Source organism: Balaenoptera ricei, chromosome 9, assembly GCF_028023285.1.
Source record: "Balaenoptera ricei isolate mBalRic1 chromosome 9, mBalRic1.hap2, whole genome shotgun sequence".
Classification (NCBI taxonomy): Eukaryota; Metazoa; Chordata; class Mammalia; order Artiodactyla; family Balaenopteridae; genus Balaenoptera; species Balaenoptera ricei.
Window position 1 is genome coordinate 97613284 of NC_082647.1, and position 20005 is coordinate 97633288.

Consider the following 20005-nt stretch of genomic DNA (forward strand, 5'->3'; position numbering starts at 1 on the left):
TGTGGTAAAAAGGAAATCCTCCTGCACTGTTGGTGGGAATGTAAATTGATACAACCACTATGGAAAACAGTATGGAGGTTCCTTAAAAAACTAAAAATAGAACTACCATATGACCCAGCAATCCCACAACTGGGCATATACCCTGAGAAAACCATAATTCAAAAAGAGGCATGTACCACAATGTTCATTGCAGCACTACTTACAATAGCCAGGACATGGAACCAACCTAAATGTCCATTTAGGACATTTAGGACAGATGAATGGATAAAGAAGATGTGGCACATATATACAATGGAATATTACTCAGCCATAAAAAGAAACCAAATTGAATTATTTGTAGTGAGGTGGATGGACATAGAGTCTGTCATGCAGAGTGAAGGAAGTCAGAAAGAGAAAAACAAATACCGTATGCTAACGCATATATATGGAACCTAAAAAAAACAAAAAAATGGTACTGATGAACCTAGTTGCAGGGCAGGAATAAAGAGGTAGACATAGAAAACGGACTTGAGGACATGGGGTGGGAGGGCGAAGCTGGGGCGAAGTGAGAGTAGCATTGACATATATACACTACCGAATGTGAAATAGTTGGCTGTTGGGAAGCAGCAGCATAGCACAGGGAGATCAACTTGGTGCTTTGTGATGACCTTGAGGGGTGGGATAGGGTGGATGGGAGGGAGGCTCAAAAGGGAGGGGATATGGGGACATGTGTATGCATATGGCTGATTTCGCTTTGTTGAGCAACAGAAACCAACACAGTATTGTGAAGCAATTATATTCCAACAAAGATCTATTAAAAAAAACCCCAAAAAACAAATGTCATTTGGAGTACTAAAGACTTGGGAAGTCCTTTAATTAATAAACCTGTTTTATTTAAAAAAAAAAAAAAAGACTTAATGGCCAATAAGCCCATGGGAGGGTGCTCAGTATTTTTAGTTATTAAGGAAATTAACATTAAAACCACAGTGAGTTGCCACTAAACACTCACAAGAACGGCTAAAATAAGATGACATTCCTTATGTTAGCGAAGACATAGAGCAACTGGAACTCTTGTTTATTACCTATGAGAGTATGAAATGGTACAAACCCTTAGGAAATAAGCAGGTTTTTATAAGGTTAAACATTCACTCACCTATGAGCCAGCGTTCCCACTCTAGGCATTGGCTTAAGAAAAAGAAATGTATATGTTCACAAAACGATTTATATAAAAATATTTACAGAAGTTTTATTCACAATAGCCCAAACTGGAAAAAAAAATCAACAGGAGAATGAATAAACAAATTGTAGTGCATTCACACAATGAAATACTACTCAGCAATAAAAAAGAACTATTGATGCTCTCAACAGTGAGAATAAATCTCACATTTATATGAAATTCACGGACAGGCAAAACTAAGCTATGGTGGTAGAAATCCTAACAGTAGTTTCCTAAGGGATACTGGGAATTGACCGTAAGGGGGCTTGTGGAACCTTTCCAGGGTGTTGGAAATGTTTTATATCTTGATTGGAGTGTTGGTTATATAGGTGTATGCATTTGTCAGAACTCAGTGAGTTGTGCATTTCATTGTATGTCAGTTTCACCTTGATTAAAAATAAAACCGTTGGAAACATGGATGCTTTTGAAATCCTCTTTTCCACATTTTAACTGAGAAGTGCCATTGCTTTCTGCACTGATTATCTTGTGAAATTTTTCATTATTTTTGCTGGAAACTAGCATCTGGGTTACATTTTTGTAATTATGGGGCATAAATGGGATTTCTTTTTTGCTGCTTGTACAAAAAGCCAAATGCCAGTCAGTCAAGGTCTACTGTTTTTAAGTCTATTTTACGTTTCAGTCGGTAGTGTATTTTAATTTATGGGTTTCGTAAATATAATATGTATATAAATTATCATTTACATTTGTCCAAATAATCTTTAAGTGTCAGGGAATACCCTTATTATACTCATTTTTCATTAGCACTTTTCATTCAGTATTTGTTGAACCAAATACATATTATATCAAGCAGTGTTCTAGGCACTGGGGATACAGTAGTAAAACAGACAAGGAAGGACACTGCCCTCTCAGTAGTGTGCAAAGAAACACAGTAAACATAATGCACTAGCTGTCTTCTGATAATGCTTGGAAGAAAAGAAGCAGGATGATGTGATTGAGAGGACCTGGAGAATGTTTAGAGAAAGGCTTCTCTGGGAGGAGACATTTGAGCTGAGCCTAGAATAGCAGGAACGTCTTCATTCTGTGAAGACAAGGGGGAGGATTTGAATATGGTATTTTCTAAAACTGTACTTTTATGATTAGGCCAACCTTAATCACATTCCCCTGATTGTTTTCTCAGTTAGTCTTCATTTCAGAGCCCTTTATTTTTCTTAATTACCCTTTTCTGGGTCTGTTTTATTGTGACTTCAGGGATGTGTGACAGTTCAAACTCACCGAGCTTTTGGTTTTCCTAGTATTCTTAGTGGTCTAGTCTGGATTGTTCACTCTTAAAAACAAAACATTAGTTTCCATAAATCTGCTTTGCACATACATACTTGCACATACTTGATCCCATAAGTTTAGAAGAGACAGTTTTAGCATATGTGGAAGTAGAGATTGAATTGATGTATTTTTTTTTAATTAATTTATTTTTGGCTGCGTTGGGTCTTTGTTGCTGCGTGCAGACCCTCTCTAGTTGCAGCGAGTGGGGCTACTCTTCGTTGCGGTGCATGGGCTTCTCATTGCTGTGGCTTCTCTTGTTGCGGAGCACAGGCTCTAGGCGCGCGGGCTCAGTAGTTGTGGAACGCAGGCTCTAGAGCGCAGGCTCAGTAGTTGTGGTGCACGGGCTTTAGTTGCTCCGCGGCATGTGCAATCTTCCCGGACCAGGACTAGAACCTGTGTCCCCTGCATTGGCAGGTGGATTCTTAACCACTGCGCCACCAGGGAAGTTCCTGAATTGATGTAGTTTTGACAATGACCTTTCCCATCTCCCGCTTTTCTTCTGAGCCCACATTTTAAAATCCAAAAGTATTTGGGAGCCTTTTTCTCAACATTGGTATTACATCAGCTCTGTGTGTGGTTTTACACGCTTAGCTACCTTAGGACTCTGCTAGCTAAAGCTATATTTTTCTTCCTGTTCCTAAGAGGGTAGAATCCTCATGAATTAAAAAGTAGAGGGACTTTTTAAGCCCATGCGCCACAACTACTGAGCCTGCGCTGTAGAGCCTGCGAGCCACAGCTACTGAGCCCACACGCCACAACTACTGAAGCCTGCATGCCCTAGAGCCCGTGCTCCCCGACAAGAGAAGCCACCACAATGAGAAGCCTGCGCACCACAACGAAGAGTAAACCCGGCTCGCCGCAACTAGAGAAAGTCCGCGCGCAGCAACGAAACCCAGCACAGCCAAAAAAAAAATTAATAAATTAAAAAAAAAAACAGTAGAGAATCAAGTTCCTTTGTAAGCAAAAGTAACTAGGAGTGTATTTTCCCCCTAGGGTAATAGTTATATTTTATGACCTCAGTATTTTAGAATATCAGTTATATTTTGAGGAGTTTGCTTTGTGAATAGAAAGAACAAAACTGTGCATCTTTTTAGTGGTCTTTAAAGCTGGCATTTTTTAAAAGCTGAATGTCTATTTCATTTCACTCAGCCGTACCTGCAGCCATGCTCCGTGTGTAGGGTAGGTTGATGCCTGATCTCATGCTGTATAATCAAAAAGAAAGAAGAAAATTGGTCCCCCAAATGCCGGCCTCTCAAACAGTTCCCATCATGTCCAGTCAGAAGTACTGTGAGCAGACATGGCTTTAACAAAGACACAGAAAATAAATGGTCCTTTTCAATGTCAGAAATTAAACCTGTATAAAAAAGTTTGAAAATTGTGCCTGTTACGTTAATTAGCAAAATATTTCAGGTTTTGTTGTTTATTTGCTTTCATTGCTGTTGATATTTTAAAAAGTTAATTCTTCCTTGGTTCAAGGGTGAGCCTTATTTCAGTTTTAATTTTTGAAGCCCAGGCATAAGAGAAATTAATTTACTCTGAGCTAAGTATTTATTCTGTCAAATATAATTAGTTAACATGGTTTCAATTGACATAATGTCTAGAATCTTTTATTTAGACAGCAGATTCGGAAAGTGTTCATTGCTAGAAAAGGCGACTCATAGGAGGCTAGGGGTGCTAATTATTGTGCTGACTCCAAGATTGTTGTGTACACCTCACTTCAGGGTATATGAACACTTTCCTGCAAAAGTCCATTTAACCAATGTGGCTCCAATATAGATAGGGTGGCTGTGTGTGTGTGTGTGTGTGTGTGTTTAATGACCATAAATCACAACTCAGGGCTCTTATTTCTTTAACCTGGAACTCCTCTCCCAGCATTACGCTCAGAGATGCAAACTATCTGCATGACTATCAACCTGGGTTTCCTTTCTGAAGGCCAAACTCATTGGTTCATGCTTTCAATTGACTGCTTTTGTTTTTATAGAATTTCTTAAGTTTTCTAGTCTTCTACGGAACTTCTTTTTACCTAAATTTTTCCGTTAGGGCAGCTGCGTGCATGGCATAAGCCCTTGCAGTCATAGTATGTGAAAATACCCCCGACTTGGTCAAGCTCTTCAGAGGCAGGGACTCTGTCACATTCCCAGTGCCCAACATCCACATCCAATAGACAGTGGAATAAGTGGGACAAGGAGACTTGCTCTGTTTACTTCACAGAGTTGATTGATTGACGCCACAGCTGTTGACTCAGTGCCTCTTATCTACCAGGCACTGCTTATCTTGGGCTTCAGGCATAAAGAGGTGAGAAGATAAGCAGGTCCTGCTGGCTCCGGGGAACTCCAGTCACAGGTGTGGGAGGCTGTTTTCACTGCTAGAAACAGGCTCATTCAGCCACCTCAAGTAGTAGAGCGTTTTTCCTGTAAGGATATTCCAGGATTAAAGAAGACTTGAATCAGTTATACTTCTGGGGGCTGAGGAATTAAGACCCGTCTGGTTTGGGAACTGATGGGATCTCTGGATAGACAAGCGCAAATACATTCATAGGAACACAGGACTCTCAGTGTTGCGCTGGAATGTCACGTGGGAGAAAGTCAAACCGATATAAACATTTCTGTATTTTTCCTTAGGATTCATTAAGATCTTAGGTTATATCTCCTTAAAATGTTAGGGGCGTTTAGTATATTCTTAAATCATATTTGTTTCTCCAGGCAGATAATACGTTTGCTATATTTTTTCTTCTATATTCTCCTAATTGTTTGTGTGTGTGTGTGTATAAATACGCTTACAGAGTATCTATAGAATAGGAAAATATAAAGGTGGAAACCAAGAGTCTGAGGAAACCTAATTTGACTTAGCACATTTTAAAGCATCATCTAACTTTTTTGTGAATTTGTGCTGCTGTTTACTTTGTATATGCAAAAAATGTAATGTTAAAATTGGTAATATTAGCTCATAGTAAACATCAATCTCTTGTATTTGAATAGGAATTTATAGTTTACGGGCACTTTCAAAGATGTTTATTTATTTTTTCATAAAACCCCCCTTGAATTAAGGAGGACAGATCTTACCTTGCATGTTTTTTAAATTGAGGATTTAGGTCAAAGTTTCACGATTCATCCAAGGTTTCCCGGAAGGCGGTGGGGCCAGCAGTGGAGCCCACGCCTCCTGACCCCAGTCGGCGCCCAGTGGTGCGTCCTTCCTCACCTTCCGCCTGCTCCCCTTCCCTGTACTTGGGTTCCTGAGAGAGAAAACACCAGGCACCCCATGCCCAGATGCGCATCGCTTTACTTACAGCAGAGTCTCCACCCTGAATCTCAATCTTCTTCCCCATTTTGGTAACTAAACTAAAAAGTCTAAAAAAATTGTGAAGGTTATTGTTAGCTTGCCAAGAGTTGGTACAGGAAACACTTGTGTTTCATCCCTGCAAGTGGATATGAAGGGATATGTTTTGAGGGATTGGATTTTTGGTAATTTTGTCAAAACCCAGTGTTTACCTTAACTACTGGGTACCACATGCCTGGTGCCCCCATCTTCTTAACTGCCCAGTCCTGTGCCCCATTTACTATTGGGAAATGAAAGTCATAGTCATAGAACCTCTCTACGTACAATTTAAAAATTGATATAATTTCTAGCAAAAATATAAAGGAGAAATAAGGCAATTAATTTATAGTAAGTAAAATGTTTCAGTAGGTATGTGCTTACATGTACACAAGAAGACATAATGCAGTTAGATTCTCCCACTTACATGTAGAATCAATAAGAATATGAAAGCTGCAAATGTAGTCTGATCAGGTGTATTGTACTGGTTATTCAGATACCACAAGTGATATAGCAGTGACATGATTTTTTGAAATGATGAACATCTATTAGTAAAATTCCAAACAAAACAAAAATACCACAAAAAAACCCCAAATTCCTTTGATTTATGTTGTATTTGTGTTGTAGAAAATCTGATGTATATTAAAACTGCATATAATAATCGTATTTATGTATAAACAGTGTTAGAATTTAGGCTCAGGTGGTTATAAATTGACTTGTTTGCCAACATGAATGTCCAGTGGGATATGTGAAAGTAGTGCAGGACAAAAGTTTTGGGATTCATGACAGTTCTTTGTTGTATAGGATTGTCCTGTATGTTGTCTGTCAAATGCCAAGGATGTCTTCTGAATTATTGTGACAGTTGAAAAAATTGCTCCCACAACTTTAGAATACACCTCCTAGATGGTGATGCCGCTTCGTTGAAAATCTCTGCCTTAAACACTTCAGAAAGACACAGGGAATTCGCCGGCAGTCCAGTGGTTAGGACTCCATGCTTTCACAGCTGAGGGCTGGGTTCAATTCCTGGTCAGGGAACTAAGATCCAACAAACCGTGCAGTGTGGCCAAAAAAAAAAAAAAAAAGGCACAGAAACCTAAGGGACCCCAAGGGAACAAAGATGTCCCAACATTTCAAACCAGAAGCTCACAGTGCTGTGATTTCATTGTCTAGAGAGACTAGAGGGGGAGGAGAGTGTCTGCTCTGTTTCTTGCCCCAAGGCTGAGATACGCTTTTTACCTTCATCTTGCCTTGGTCAGCCAGCACTATCTATTCTGCATTCCTGTGGTTGAAGTTTCCCCTGTCCTTGTAGCTTGCTGGGGAGGCTTTTTTTAGACTAGGTTCTGAAGGAGTTGTGAAAAAGGGTTGAAGGTGTCCAAGAAAACTGATGGAAGATTTTTTGTGCATGCGATATATAAAATATAACTACACTTTACCTGATGAAAGGTTTTTATATAAGTAATTTGTGACTTTGCAGCTATATGGCTGAATTATTTTGGTATATAAATAGTGGAAATTTTCTCTCTCTTGCTCAGAATATATAATTTTGCTATAAATTATAGTGTTTAAAAAAATTATAGTGTTTTAATAATTGGGTTTGTGAATGATTTCACACAGTTAATCCTTAGTAACAATGGAGATCAATATGGAAGGAAATATTTACCTGTTACATGGTGATTTCAGGCATCAGTATTTTTGCTTTCTGTTCTTGGTGAGGCAGCATTTTGGTGCTAGAAGTGCCTGAGTTCAAATTCTCAAGCTCTGCCACAGGGTGACTATGTGATCTAAAGCAAACTAATCCATATCTCTGAGTCTTACTGTAAAATGTTGTCATCAGTAATGTCGCGGTGCTGCTACTTAATAGAATGGTTGCAAGGATTAGTGTGAAACATCTGACAGAGTTTTCTTCTAGTACTTATTCTGAAGCATCTATATTTTTTGTGCTCTATAACCGTAATGCTGACAAAAATTTTAAGTCTTCTTTTTTTACTTGACCTATTTCCATAGTGTAAACAGTCTTTATAATTACTGTTTTAAAAGTATTGAAGTATTAAAAAGTATCATAGTAGACCCATGACATTCTGCTACTAAAATATACTGTGTAATACATGATATCCTTTCTGTATATAATATGAACTGTAAACTTACCTGCTTCTCTCAAGAAATAAAGTTTTTAAAAACCTAATGTTTTGAGATAACTGTAAGATATCTGTAAGCAAAACCAAGAAGAAACAACAGAGCTAAGTTGAATGCAGGGAGTGGGCCAAGGGTGGGCTTACCAGCTGAGCAATGCATTCCCATACACCAGCCTGAAATTGCAGCCTTCCACAGATAGATTTGCATATCATAGACCTTTGGGTTGCACAAAAATTGTCAAAACCACAAATATACCATCCTTTACCTAATAATGATATCAGTATATGTGAGCATTTTTAGTTTTGTTTCCAAATTTTTTCACTGTGAAAATGATGCTGTTGAATAGATGTGTGTGTGTGTGCACACGTGTGTGTATCTTTTTCCTTCTCTAGTAATATTTCTTTAGGATAAATCTCTTAAAAGTAGAGTTACTCTCTTAAAGGAGACACACCTTTTATGGCACTAGATGTAATTGCCAAATTGTTTACAAAAATATTATATAGATTGGCACTGTCCCAGTTAAGTAGTTTCAGTCACACATAACTAGGGATTTTCATTTAAAGTGTGTTGGGGGGACTAATTTAACAGGTGAAATATTGATTTTAATTTATATTTCTTTGGCTACTAGTGAATTTAAACGTTTAATTTTCATATATTAATGGTTTTTCTTCTTGCATTATTTATTCATTCATATCTTTCTCCTATTTAATTTATGGGATCACTTAATGATTTAGGTCCTTTTCAGGGTTTTGGATAAATTAAAATTTTATCTAATCATGTTATTCTGCTTTTCTCTTTCAGCTCCAGTAATAAACCGATTTACGAGGCGTGCCTCAGGTAAGTCTGATGATGGATTTTGCTCACTAATGGTGACATTTTAAAAATGGATTGGATAAGAAGGTATGAAAAGAATAATTGCTATAGAGTAATAACTTATTTGTCAGTCATTTTCCCAGAAAACACAACCATCTGATAAAATCAAGAACTAGAAAATAATTGGAAATACCCACTGAGTGGCTAAGCTTAAAATCACACTGTGCACTGAGGCTAATGTATGGAGACTCTTACCCCAATTTGTTTATTTCTGCTCTTGATAAATTATTATCTACATGGTTATCTGGTTTGCCAGTCACAGTTTAGAAGCAGTAATTTAGAACTTGGGTAAAGGACACTCTAGAAACAGGGAGGGATGGAGAGTTTTTAATAAAGGACAGGAAAACTCATAACACTCCGATATAAGACCTTGTCATCATGGGGTTCTATTCAGAATAGGAGCAAATTGCTTTATATTTGTTCATGCCCCAGGGGCTATTGCTGTCCTAGAGATACCACAGTAACCTTCTGCATATTCACAGTGAGGGCGACCTTAACCATTGACAGGTGCTTAAATTTGGTTCACTATACTGGGCACCACCTACATTACATTGGTGGGGAAGTATAGTACACAGTTGAAAGCATTTCTATCCTAAATGAGTTTGGGCGCTGAAATGGATAAACTATTGTTTGGAAAATTCACTTCTGTGAAATACCTTCTTCTCTAAAGATAGAGGACAAGTGAAGTACTACCATGTTTGGTTTGAGAAAATGACTTTCTTTTATATATAACTAGAGTTTTTTGGTTGAAAAACACAAGAAATAATTTCAAACAGATCATCTTTGACATTTATATAATACAAATGAGTCATTTGTTTCATAAAATTACCTAATTTCCATCTGTGCTATATTATTAAATGTGTTTTAAGATTGAGTTTTATTTTTAATTTGTCAGCAGTTACTGGTATAATTAACTCTTATTATGTGGTGACCAGGTCTATAAGGAAAAAGACAGGGATTAGGATAATATGCTGTATTGTGATGGTATCTACTTTATCCTCCTGAGCTTTTTGTAATGTTGAGACATAATCTATTTTTAATGTTGAAAACAAAGTGTAGATTATAATGCCTTTCATGGAATGAGAGATTATGTTTATGTCAGTAAGGCATCAATCAGACTTTATCCCAGAGTAGAGCTATCAAGAGTGATCGTATTCTGGTGTAATATGTAGTCTTTCATGAGCAGTGGTGGAAACAGAGAGGAACAATAAGACAGAATCAGTAGTGTGATATCTTGTCTCCGTGATGTAAGATTCTTTCTGTAGGAACATAGTTAAGACTCTTAAAATAAATTGTCTCCCTTTCTGCCTCAAACTGACATGAGACATTTATTTCTGGGCAAATTCCATTAATATTTGTTGTTCTGTATACTTAGCATCAGTTGAAGGATCAGGGGCTCTAGTATATAGGTTCGTTTTGAAACACCCTTATTTCACTCGCCACCACCACTGCTAAATCTGTGTCCAGTGTATCTCAGCAAGATTGGCTGGAAATGCAGACAAGCTAGAATGCCGGCAAAGAAATACACGTTCAAGTCAAATGTTGCATTTATTCCAAGTGATAGGCAATAGGAAATGCCAGTGAAAACAACAGGGAACAGTTTGATTTAAAGAAAAATGAAATGATATCAACGTTCAGGAGTCATATTGTAAAAGCCTTAAAAGGTGTAAATATTGTTACCCTAATAATATAACATGCTGGAAAGCACTATGAGAATGAATTTTGACATTAATTATTGGAAGGAAAAGAGAACTGACTTATGGAATACCCCTGATGGGTCAGGCACTGTGGTAAGCATTTTATACACATTTTCAGTCTTTCAGGCAAGGGAAATAAAATTATATTTACTGCCTTGGATAAAAAGAACAATATGGTCTTTGTCTAAAACTTTTTTGACAAAGAAAGCAGAAACTGTCTTAAGACATCTTGGGGAGGAAATTCTACAGTTCTCTTTGTTAATTTAATCTAGTGGCAAAAAGTAATTCAATGCAGTAGTAGACTAGACTTCAGTTTCTTTTGAAGTAGCATTTCCTGAACATAAAAAAACTAGATATCTACTTAAAATAGGGAAATTCATATCTGATAATTAAAAATATTTCTTAGGATATCTTTTTTTGATGAAGTTTTAATTCAGAAATACTTTTTCTTTTCAGAAGTAAATTGTAACTTTAAATTTGTAATGTGAAACCTGTAATTTAAGGGAAAAAAAATAAGTGAGCCAGAAATGTAGGATACAAGAGTTTACTTCTTGATACAAGAGTTTATTTCTTACTCGTCTATTTTTTTTTTTAATTTATTTTATTTATTTATTTTTGGCTGCGTTGGGTTTTCGCTGTTGCGCGCAAGCTTTCTCTAGTTGCTGCGAGTGGGGGCGACTCTTTGCTGCGGTGCGTGGGCTTCTCATTGCGGTGGCTTCTCTTGTTGCAGAGCACAGGCTCTCGGTGCCTGGCCTTCAGCAGTTGTGGCACGCAGGCTCTAGAGCGCAGGCTCAGCAGTTGTGGTGCACGGGCTTATTTGCTCCGCGGCATGTGGGATCTTCCCGGACCAGGGATCAAACCTGTGTCCCCTGCATTGACAGGTGGATTCTTAACCACTGTGCCACCAGGGAAGCCCCTTACTTGTCTATTTTTTAATAATAATTACAACAATAAGTACTGTATGTATACATTATAACAATAAATATACTATGTGTAGTTCTAGGTATTCAATCACATTTCTTTTTCAATCACTTTTTTTTTTTTTTTTAAGAAGTTGAATATTTTATTATTAAACTGTTTCTTATTTTCCTGCAAGGCTGTTGCTTCACTGTATAAAAATAGCACCAGCAAACACAGTATATTGCAAAATTAAGATAGTAATGTTCTTCACTGGACACTATACAACTAACAAACTTTTCTCCACTGTCATTTCTTTCCAGTGGCAAGTTCATTGAGTATTTTGACCCAAATCCAGGGATGGCTGTAAACAAGTTACAATATTATATAAGGTTAAGATAGCAATGTTATCCTTGAATTACATAATTTTTATAACTAGTTTTACCACAGATAATTTCAGGAATTCTGAGTATTATAACTGGAGACTAGCCTAAAAATCACAGGGTGTTGTGAAAAAGATGCATAGTGTTTATCTGAAATCATTAGGAAGTTAAGGGGTATTTTCTTCAGGCAACAATGTTTCCAGTAGCTTCTTTTGCTAAAAGTTGCTTTTTAAAAATCTATCCACCACTAATTTAAGACAACTATGCTAGATTAAGTTGTTTCAAACTAGTTTATTTAGGGGTTCCATTTTCACTCCTCAATAGATTTTATGTATTTCTCATATGCTTCTTCACTCATTAGTTCATCTAGTTCTGAAGGGTTACTGAGTGTCATCTTGATCAGCCAACCATCTTCATAACAAGATTTGTTGACAAGTCCTGGATTTTCTGCTAGAGCTTCATTAATTTCAGTTACTTCTCCTGATAGAGGAGAATAGAGTTCACTAGCAGCTTTCACACTTTCCAAAGCACCAAATTCCTCTTGTTTGTTCAATTTTGTCCCAACTTCAGGCAGGCTACAGTAAACAACATCTCCCAAAGCTTCCTGTGCAAAATTGCTGATTCCCACTGTTCCAGCACCGTTTTCTGTTGTTACCCATTCATGTTTGTCTGTGAATTTACGACCGGACAGCAGAGCGGGGCCGGTGCGCAGCGCCCGGACGGCGCCTGCCCGCAGTCCCCAGGGCCGCGGCGGGCAGGGCGCGTTGGGCGCAGAGATGGCGCGCAGGCTGCAGATCGCGGTCCGCACGCTGCGCGCCACTCGCAGCGCCATGTTCGCAGCGGTGCAAAGGGTCTCCGCACAGCATCTAGAGCCTCAATCACTTTTGATTGAACGAAAATTTAAAAATAGTGTGTTATGATATATTCCTAATTTGACTGAGTTTCCTACATCTTTGAGGTTTTGGCTTTTGATATTCGTACCGCACCTATCAACAGTAAATATTTCAACTTGAATACTTCAAACAAAACATTTCTCCCTTTTATACCTTTTTCTTTTGTTATGGTTCATGAGGATGAGGGCAATGTTTATATTAAGGATGTGTTTAACAAATACATAATTTCAGATCATTTTTATAAATAACACTTTTTCTGCTGAACTCTCCTCATGTGTTTTCAGTGCCTGCCCACAAACCTGTTGGTTTTTATTTCTATAAGTAAAAGGAATCAGTTTCACTCAGTATTTTCAAACAAAATTAATTCCTAGAATTGTAAGAGTTTGTAGCAGTTTCAGGGTTTCATAAGTTAGTTTTCCACTTGGTTCAGGAATGAAAGGCATATAGTGGAGTGTGATTAATGGATAAAAACAGGTGGGCATTTGGAAGAGTAGGGTCTTGCCTTATAGCGTAGATAGGATAAGTTCTACAAGACTTATGATGATGAAACTGTCAGATTTTTTTTAACATCTTTATTGGAGTATAATTGCTTTACAATGGTGTGTTAGTTTCTGCTTTATAACAAAGTGAATCAGCTATACATATACATATATCCCCATATCTCTTCCCTCTTGTGTCTCTCTCTCTCTCCCACCCTCCCTACCCCACCCCTCTAGGTGGTCACAAAGCACCGAGCTGATCTCCCTGTGCTATGCGGCTGCTTCCCACTAGCTATCGGTTTTACATTTGGTAGTATATATATATACATGCCACTCTCTCACTTTGTCCCAGTTTACCCTTCCCCCTCCCCATGTCCTCAAGTCCATTCTCTAGTAGGTCTGCGTCTTTATTCCCATCCTGCCCCTAGGTTCTTCATAACCTTTTTTTTTTAGATTCCATATATATGTGTTAGCGTACGTTATTTGTTTTTTCTTTCTCACTTACTTCACTCTGTATGACAGACTCTAGGTCCATCCACCTCACTACAGATAACTCAGTTTCGTTTCTTTATGGCTGAGTAATATTCCATTGTGTATATGTGCCACATCTTCTTTATCCATTCATCTGTCGATGGACACCTAGGTTGCTTCCATGTCCTGGCTATTGTAAATAGAGCTGCAGTGAACATTGTGGTACATGACACTTTTTGAATTATGGTTTTCTCAGGGTATATGCCCACTAGTGGGATTGCTGGGTCGGATGGTAGTTCTATTTTTAGTTTTTTAGGGAACCTCCATACTGTTCTCCATAGTGGCTGTATCAATTTACATTCCCACCAACAGTGCAAGAGGGTTCCCTTTTCTCCACATCTTCTCCAGCATTTATTGTTTGTAGATTTTTTGATGATGGCCATTCTGACCGGTGTGAGGTGATATCTCATTGTAGTTTTTTTTTTTTTTTTTTTTTTTTTTGTTTTCTGTTAATCTTTTTTTTTTTTTTTTTTTTTCACACACACACACTGTATTTTATTTTTACAAGAGATAAATCGACTGACACCAAGCATTGTACATGGATGACCACAACAAAAGCAACAATGATTGCAATTACCAAACATGAAACACACTCATACTATGTCATAGTATTGACATTCAGTCCAGTAATCCTCCACTGTAACAGCTCCTTTACTTTGCAGTGAAAATTGATTTGTATATTCTTTGCCTCTGAGTCCTTGTGGAATTTTTTTTTTTTTTTTAAATTCAGACAGAAAGTCACAAAAATTATACTCATCCTCATCAGTTCACTCAGTCCCATGTAATTAATTTTTTTTTTTCATCTTGATCTTTTGTTAGCACTTTTATGAGTTCATCAGTTTTTCATTAGAGTTCTGAAAATGCTTATTCATTCAGTTCAGCAGTACAGTCCGTTACCAGAAACCTGTACTTGTCAGAGTCTTTTCCATGTATTTCTTGAAGATGAAACCCTTTTATAGGAACATATTTGCAAAATCATCAGAGTACACCCAGAACTGTCTGTAAATGACAAAAGACTTAAAAATGACCACGGTTAAAGATTTGATGACAGTTCATAATAATGCAGTTGACAAGAAAATTAGTTATTTCTGAGATATACATTTTAAAGTAATAACTAGGATTATTACTTATAACAATATACCAGAACATATAAGATTTTTAGAAATTTCATGTAATGTCTGAAACATTTATATTAACATATTTCCATACATATTTCCATACAAGTACAAATATAAGATTTTTAGAAATTTCATGTAATGTCTGAAACATTTATATTAACATGTTTCCATACAAATAACCCAATGAAAGTTTAGTATTAGTTGTTTTGTTTGTTTTTTTATACTGCAGGTTCTTATTAGGCATCAGTTTTATACACATCAGTGTATACATGTCAATCCCAATCGCCCAATTCAGCACACCACCATCCCCACCCCACCGCAGTTTTCCCCCCTTGGTGTCCATATGTCCATTCTCTACATCTGTGTCTCAACTTCTGCCCTGCAAACTGGCTCATCTGTACCATTTTTCTAGGTTCCGCATACATGCATTAATATACGATATTTGTTTTTCTCTTTCTGACTTACTTCACTCTGTATGACAGTCTCTAGATCCATCCACGTCTCAACAAATGACTCAATTTCGTTCCTTTTTATGGCTGAGTAATATTCCATTGTATATATGTACCACATCTTCTTTATCCATTCGTCTGTTGATGGGCATTTAGGTTGCTTCCATGACCTGGCTATTGTAAATAGTGCTGCAATGAACATTCGGGTGCATGTGTCTTTTTGAATTACGGTTTTCTCTGGGTATATGCCCAGTAGTGGGATTGCTGGGTCATATGGTAATTCTATTTTTAGTTTTTTAAGGAACCTCCATATTGTTCTCCATAGTGGCTGTATCAATTTACATTCCCACCAACAGTGCAAGAGGGTTCCCTTTTCACCACACCCTCTCCAGCATTTGTTGTTTGTAGATTTTCTGATGATGCCCATTCTAACAGGAGTGAGGTGATACCTCATTGTAGTTTTGATTTGCATTTCTCTAATGATTTATGATGTTGAGTGTTCTTTCATGTGTTTGTTGACAATCTGTATATCTTCTTTGGAGAAATGTCTATTTAAGTCTTCTGCCCATTTTTGGATTGGGTTGTTTGTTTTTTTGTTATTGAGCTGCATGAGCTGCTTGTAAATTTTGGAGGTTAATCCTTTGTCAGTTGCTTGTTTGTTTACTTATATTTTTATTGAGATATAATTGACATGTGAGATTGTGTGTGTTTAAGGTGTACAGCATGTTGATTTGATACATTTATATATTGCAGTATGATCATCCATAACCTTACAGTACCTGATAATCCTATTGTTAAACAAAAGAAAAAGAAATACTGCTTTTGTTCTTTTTTAATCCATTTATGCTCTGAGTAATCACTTCTTATCTTGTCTTTTTTAAATACACAGAAGTCATATACATACTCTATTTTAGAGTTTTGATAGAATTAACACTGACAGTTTTGCATTTAATTTCTCTTAGAGCTTATTATGGACTTTCTGTTTTGGAAGATTCTTCTTTTTGGTGGAAAAATGGGAAACATACTATTTATTGTTGTAATTATTATTAAAAATTATTGGTAGTAGTAGAGGTAGTAGCTGAATAAATCTTTGAAGAGTAAAACTTTAACCAAACAACAATTCTGTTGCTTTGTTGTTCATCTGGTATATTATATGGGAAAGACCCTAGGATGTAGAGTTATACAGACCTGAGTTCAAACCACCCATTTACTGTGTAAATTTGCGTGTAAGTTATTTACCTCATTGAGTGTTACTTCCTTATTTTCATTTTCTTTCATTTTGGGATCACAGCAGCTGTATTCACTTTTTTTTTTTTTTTTTTCACTTTTGTTATGCTGGTTAAGTTAGATGGTTTTTATAAAGCAGAGTGTCTAGGCTCTCAAAAATGTTAGTGGTCAGCTCTCTTGAACATAGTTTAAGACAAAACAAAACAATAAAATGCTCAACTCTGTGTCTTAGTCTGTCATAAAAAGGCCTTAAAGAGTCATAACACTATTTTATGTTCATCCTTTAATATGGGCCTCTCTTTTTATTGTTTGTACATTAAAGTTTTTTTAAAAAAAAGAGTATAATGATTTTCCTCTGTGGTTTTGGGTCTGAATTGAAAAACAAATTGAAATGACCCATTAATCTTGAGCCAGTGCCTTCTCAGGAGGTCAGACCTGTCTCTGAATTTTTTTTAATCTCAGGATTTTATTTTGAAAAAAATCAAGCTTATAGAAAAGTTTGAGGAATAGTTCATTGAACACCTTTATCTAGATTTCCCAGCTGTTATTATTTTGCCACATTTGTATGCTCTTTTCTTTCCTTCCTTGCACATGCACTGACACACACTTTTAGTTTTTTAACTGAACCTTTTAGGAATCCTAAATACCTCATGCATGTCTCCTAAGAACAAGGACATTTTCTGAATAATATAATGTGCAAGGAATTTAAGTTTGATATAGTGCTGTTATCTAATCTATAGTCTAGAGTCCAGTTCCTCAGTTGTCTTGCTGTGTCCTCTCTCCCTCTCTCTCTCTCTTTTCGTTCAAGCTCATCCAAAGATTTTATATTGCATTTAATTGTCATGACTCTGCTGTCGTTGTCTTTCACAAAATGGCTCCCTGAAATTTTGAAATCTGCTTTTTTAGAGCTCTGACGGTTATCCCCAGCAGTGGGGCAGTTCCCGGTTATCACCTGTTGTGAGTTCTTACATTGTATGGGCACGTCCACTGTCTGGTCACGATGCCCCCATTGATTGCCACGTATTGCTGTCACGGACTGCTGTTGAGCATTACTTGCTCTAATATGTCATTATTTCTTATAACAAAAGTGAAAATGGAGCTCCAAATTATGTATTGGCTAATTTTCTTTTCACATGTAGATAATTAGCCACTCTGCAATTTTTAGCCATAACATGAGCATTGAATTTTATAGTATACTTTTAACAGATCTAAAATCTTCTAATTTTCCCTAAACTAGCATTTGGAATAATTCAGAAGTGAAATTAACTCTTTGAATCTCACACACCCACTGTGTAAAAGGGCACATTAAAAACTCAGTAAAATCACCCCAAACAGAAAATGATTAAGTCCCCAAGAAAAGTAGTGAAATAGCAGAAGTTCCAGATCTTATCTTGAATCTGATTCAGGGCACATATGCTTCCTTCTGTTTTGTTTTGGAAGGATTTTGTAGCTTTGGTATTCATTGTTTTTATTTTAAAGTTATTTGACAAGAGCTTTTAACCCCCAAATTATTTTTTCCCAGAGGTCATTCTCATATTTTCAAACCAATTTGCTAGTATGAATATATTTACATTTATATTTTGTTATTAGAAGCTCATTTCAAGCTTGGTAATCACCAACACTAGATAATGCATTCCAGGAGAATACTACTTTAATTCATTTACTAATCCGTTCAGCAGACGTTTACTGATTCTTTACTTTGTGCCAGATACAGTGCTAGGGATGCAAGAAGAGTAAGATAGGGCCCTTAGACAGTTCCGAGTCTAGCAGGGAAGCTGGCTGTGACTCAGAGTGTGCTAAATACCAGAGTATCCACAAAGTGAAAAGGAGAAAATGTACAGTTCTTCCCGGGCATGGGGCTCACAGAAAGGGTGCCATTTGAGCTGGTCTTTAAGGCTTATGACGTGGGTTTCAGCAGTAAGATAAGAGGAGTATTTGTGTTTTATCACTAGTAGGGCTGTTTTTATTATAAGTCCTTTTTCATAGTATGCTGCTCTGCACTTGACCTCTGCCATCAGTCACTTGTGGCCTGGAGTAAGCAGATGCCCAAGGCCATGGACAGCAGCGGCTGAAGGCCAGGAGTTATTTTATTTTTGCCTTTAACTTAAACATTGCTTCAAAATGTTAGCATCTCTCTTATCAGGGGAGGCAGTATAGGCTCTGGATTCAGAGACCTAGGTTGGAGTATTTGCTCTGCTACTCACATATCCACTTACTAAAAGTGTGTATGTGTGTGTGTGTGTGTGTGTGTGTGTGTGTGTGTGTGTGTGTATGTTGGTCTTAGTTGCCTTTGTTTCTCCAGGTAGAACATGGAGATAATACCTATCTCACAGAATGATTGTAGTGATTAAACAGAAGATAATCCATGAAAGACGCTTCACACAGTGTTCCCCCCAGTTTAGTTTCACACTGTCAGCCTGTTGTCCACGTGGGTCTCCTAGACGGGCAGGGGGCTCCAGGAGCCTGGACTGGATTTGAGGGGGGGGGTCAGAAGTAGCTCGTGGACTGCAAAGCTTGACACAGAGAATCCTTTAGAAAGATGACACCCTGGGTGGGGCTGAGATCAAGAGTCAGCTGGATGAAACCAGAGGTGCCCGCGCTGGGCAGGGAGGTGGACCTGGAGAGGGTCTCTGAGAGGCCAAAGCACAGGTCCCGGGGCTCTTTGGAGGGGGGGGAGTGGTTCCAAAGCACCTCCGTCCCTGTTCTCTTTCTGTTCCCAGGCTCCTGTTAAAACAGACCCTCCCCTGGGATTCATCACAAGTCAGAGCAGGTGAACAGAGCAAGTGCTGCTCCCTTCGCACCCTCAGCCTCTTCCCTCCTCCTTCCTCTCTGGCAGTACTAGCTGACTGGTGCTTCTGGCATGCAGTGCGAAACAGAGCCCAGTGGGCTCCACGGCAAGTGTTCAGTCTCTGGTTCTTTTTTGTTAGGCTCAGGAATGCTGATAAACTATCTCAAGGCCAGTGGGAGATTATCTCTTGAGCTTTATTGCATTTTCTCCGAAGTTCTCTTAGAGACCCCCGGGGAAGGGAAAGAGAGAGGCAGTAGTAAAACCTTGATGTACAGATCAGGGCTGGGCAGGGCGTCTCCTTCTGCTCCTGTAGTGTCCTCAGACCAGCAGATGTGGAGGGATTTGTGCAGCCCGCTCAGCCCCTTGTGTGCCCCGCTCCCTGGACACTGCCTCTGAAACAGACAGGAGGAGCTAGAGTGGACATTTGAACTTATCGCAGCCGTCCTCTAAGCGTGATCAGAGTGGAGGTCACTGCTCTGCAAACTCTCCGTGTGAAGGACCAGTTCCTCCTGCCCCTTCGCCCCCGATCCGCTGCAGGCCCTTCCTTTTGTAAACGGTAGTGAAACTGCCACGGTGGTAACACATCGCTGTACCAGTGGTAATAGTACAACTATTACTCTTAGATGCTCCCGCTCTCTGGACTTATCTCACTGTGTACACTGAGGTTTAGGTGCCATGACCTCGGTGTGATCTGTACGAGACAGGAAAGTTCTCGTAAGAAGCTTTATAAAGGGAAAATGCACATTTAT

The 20005-nt window shown here is 38.1% G+C and overlaps 2 protein-coding genes across 2 annotated transcripts in view; one reads left to right on the forward strand and one right to left on the reverse strand.

The window, feature by feature from the left end:
* Positions 1-20005, forward strand: part of PRKAR2B (protein kinase cAMP-dependent type II regulatory subunit beta) — a 112350-nt gene that overhangs the window by 21334 nt on the left and 71011 nt on the right. Inside the window, exon 2 of the mRNA XM_059932880.1 lies at positions 8723-8758. Within this exon, the coding sequence (XP_059788863.1) occupies positions 8723-8758 (36 nt within the window). The remainder of the gene's footprint in view (positions 1-8722; positions 8759-20005) is intronic.
* On the reverse strand, positions 11989-12636 carry LOC132371593 (glycine cleavage system H protein, mitochondrial-like). Its single transcript, XM_059932881.1, has one exon. The coding sequence runs from the start codon at positions 12601-12603 to the stop codon at positions 12082-12084; it is 522 nt and encodes a 173-aa protein (XP_059788864.1). The 5' UTR covers positions 12604-12636; the 3' UTR covers positions 11989-12081.

Excerpts from the sequence above, each read along its gene's own strand:
- LOC132371593 (XM_059932881.1), bottom strand. The coding sequence starts at position 12,603 with ATGGCGCTGCGAGTGGCGCGCAGCGTGCGGACCGCGATCTGCAGCCTG.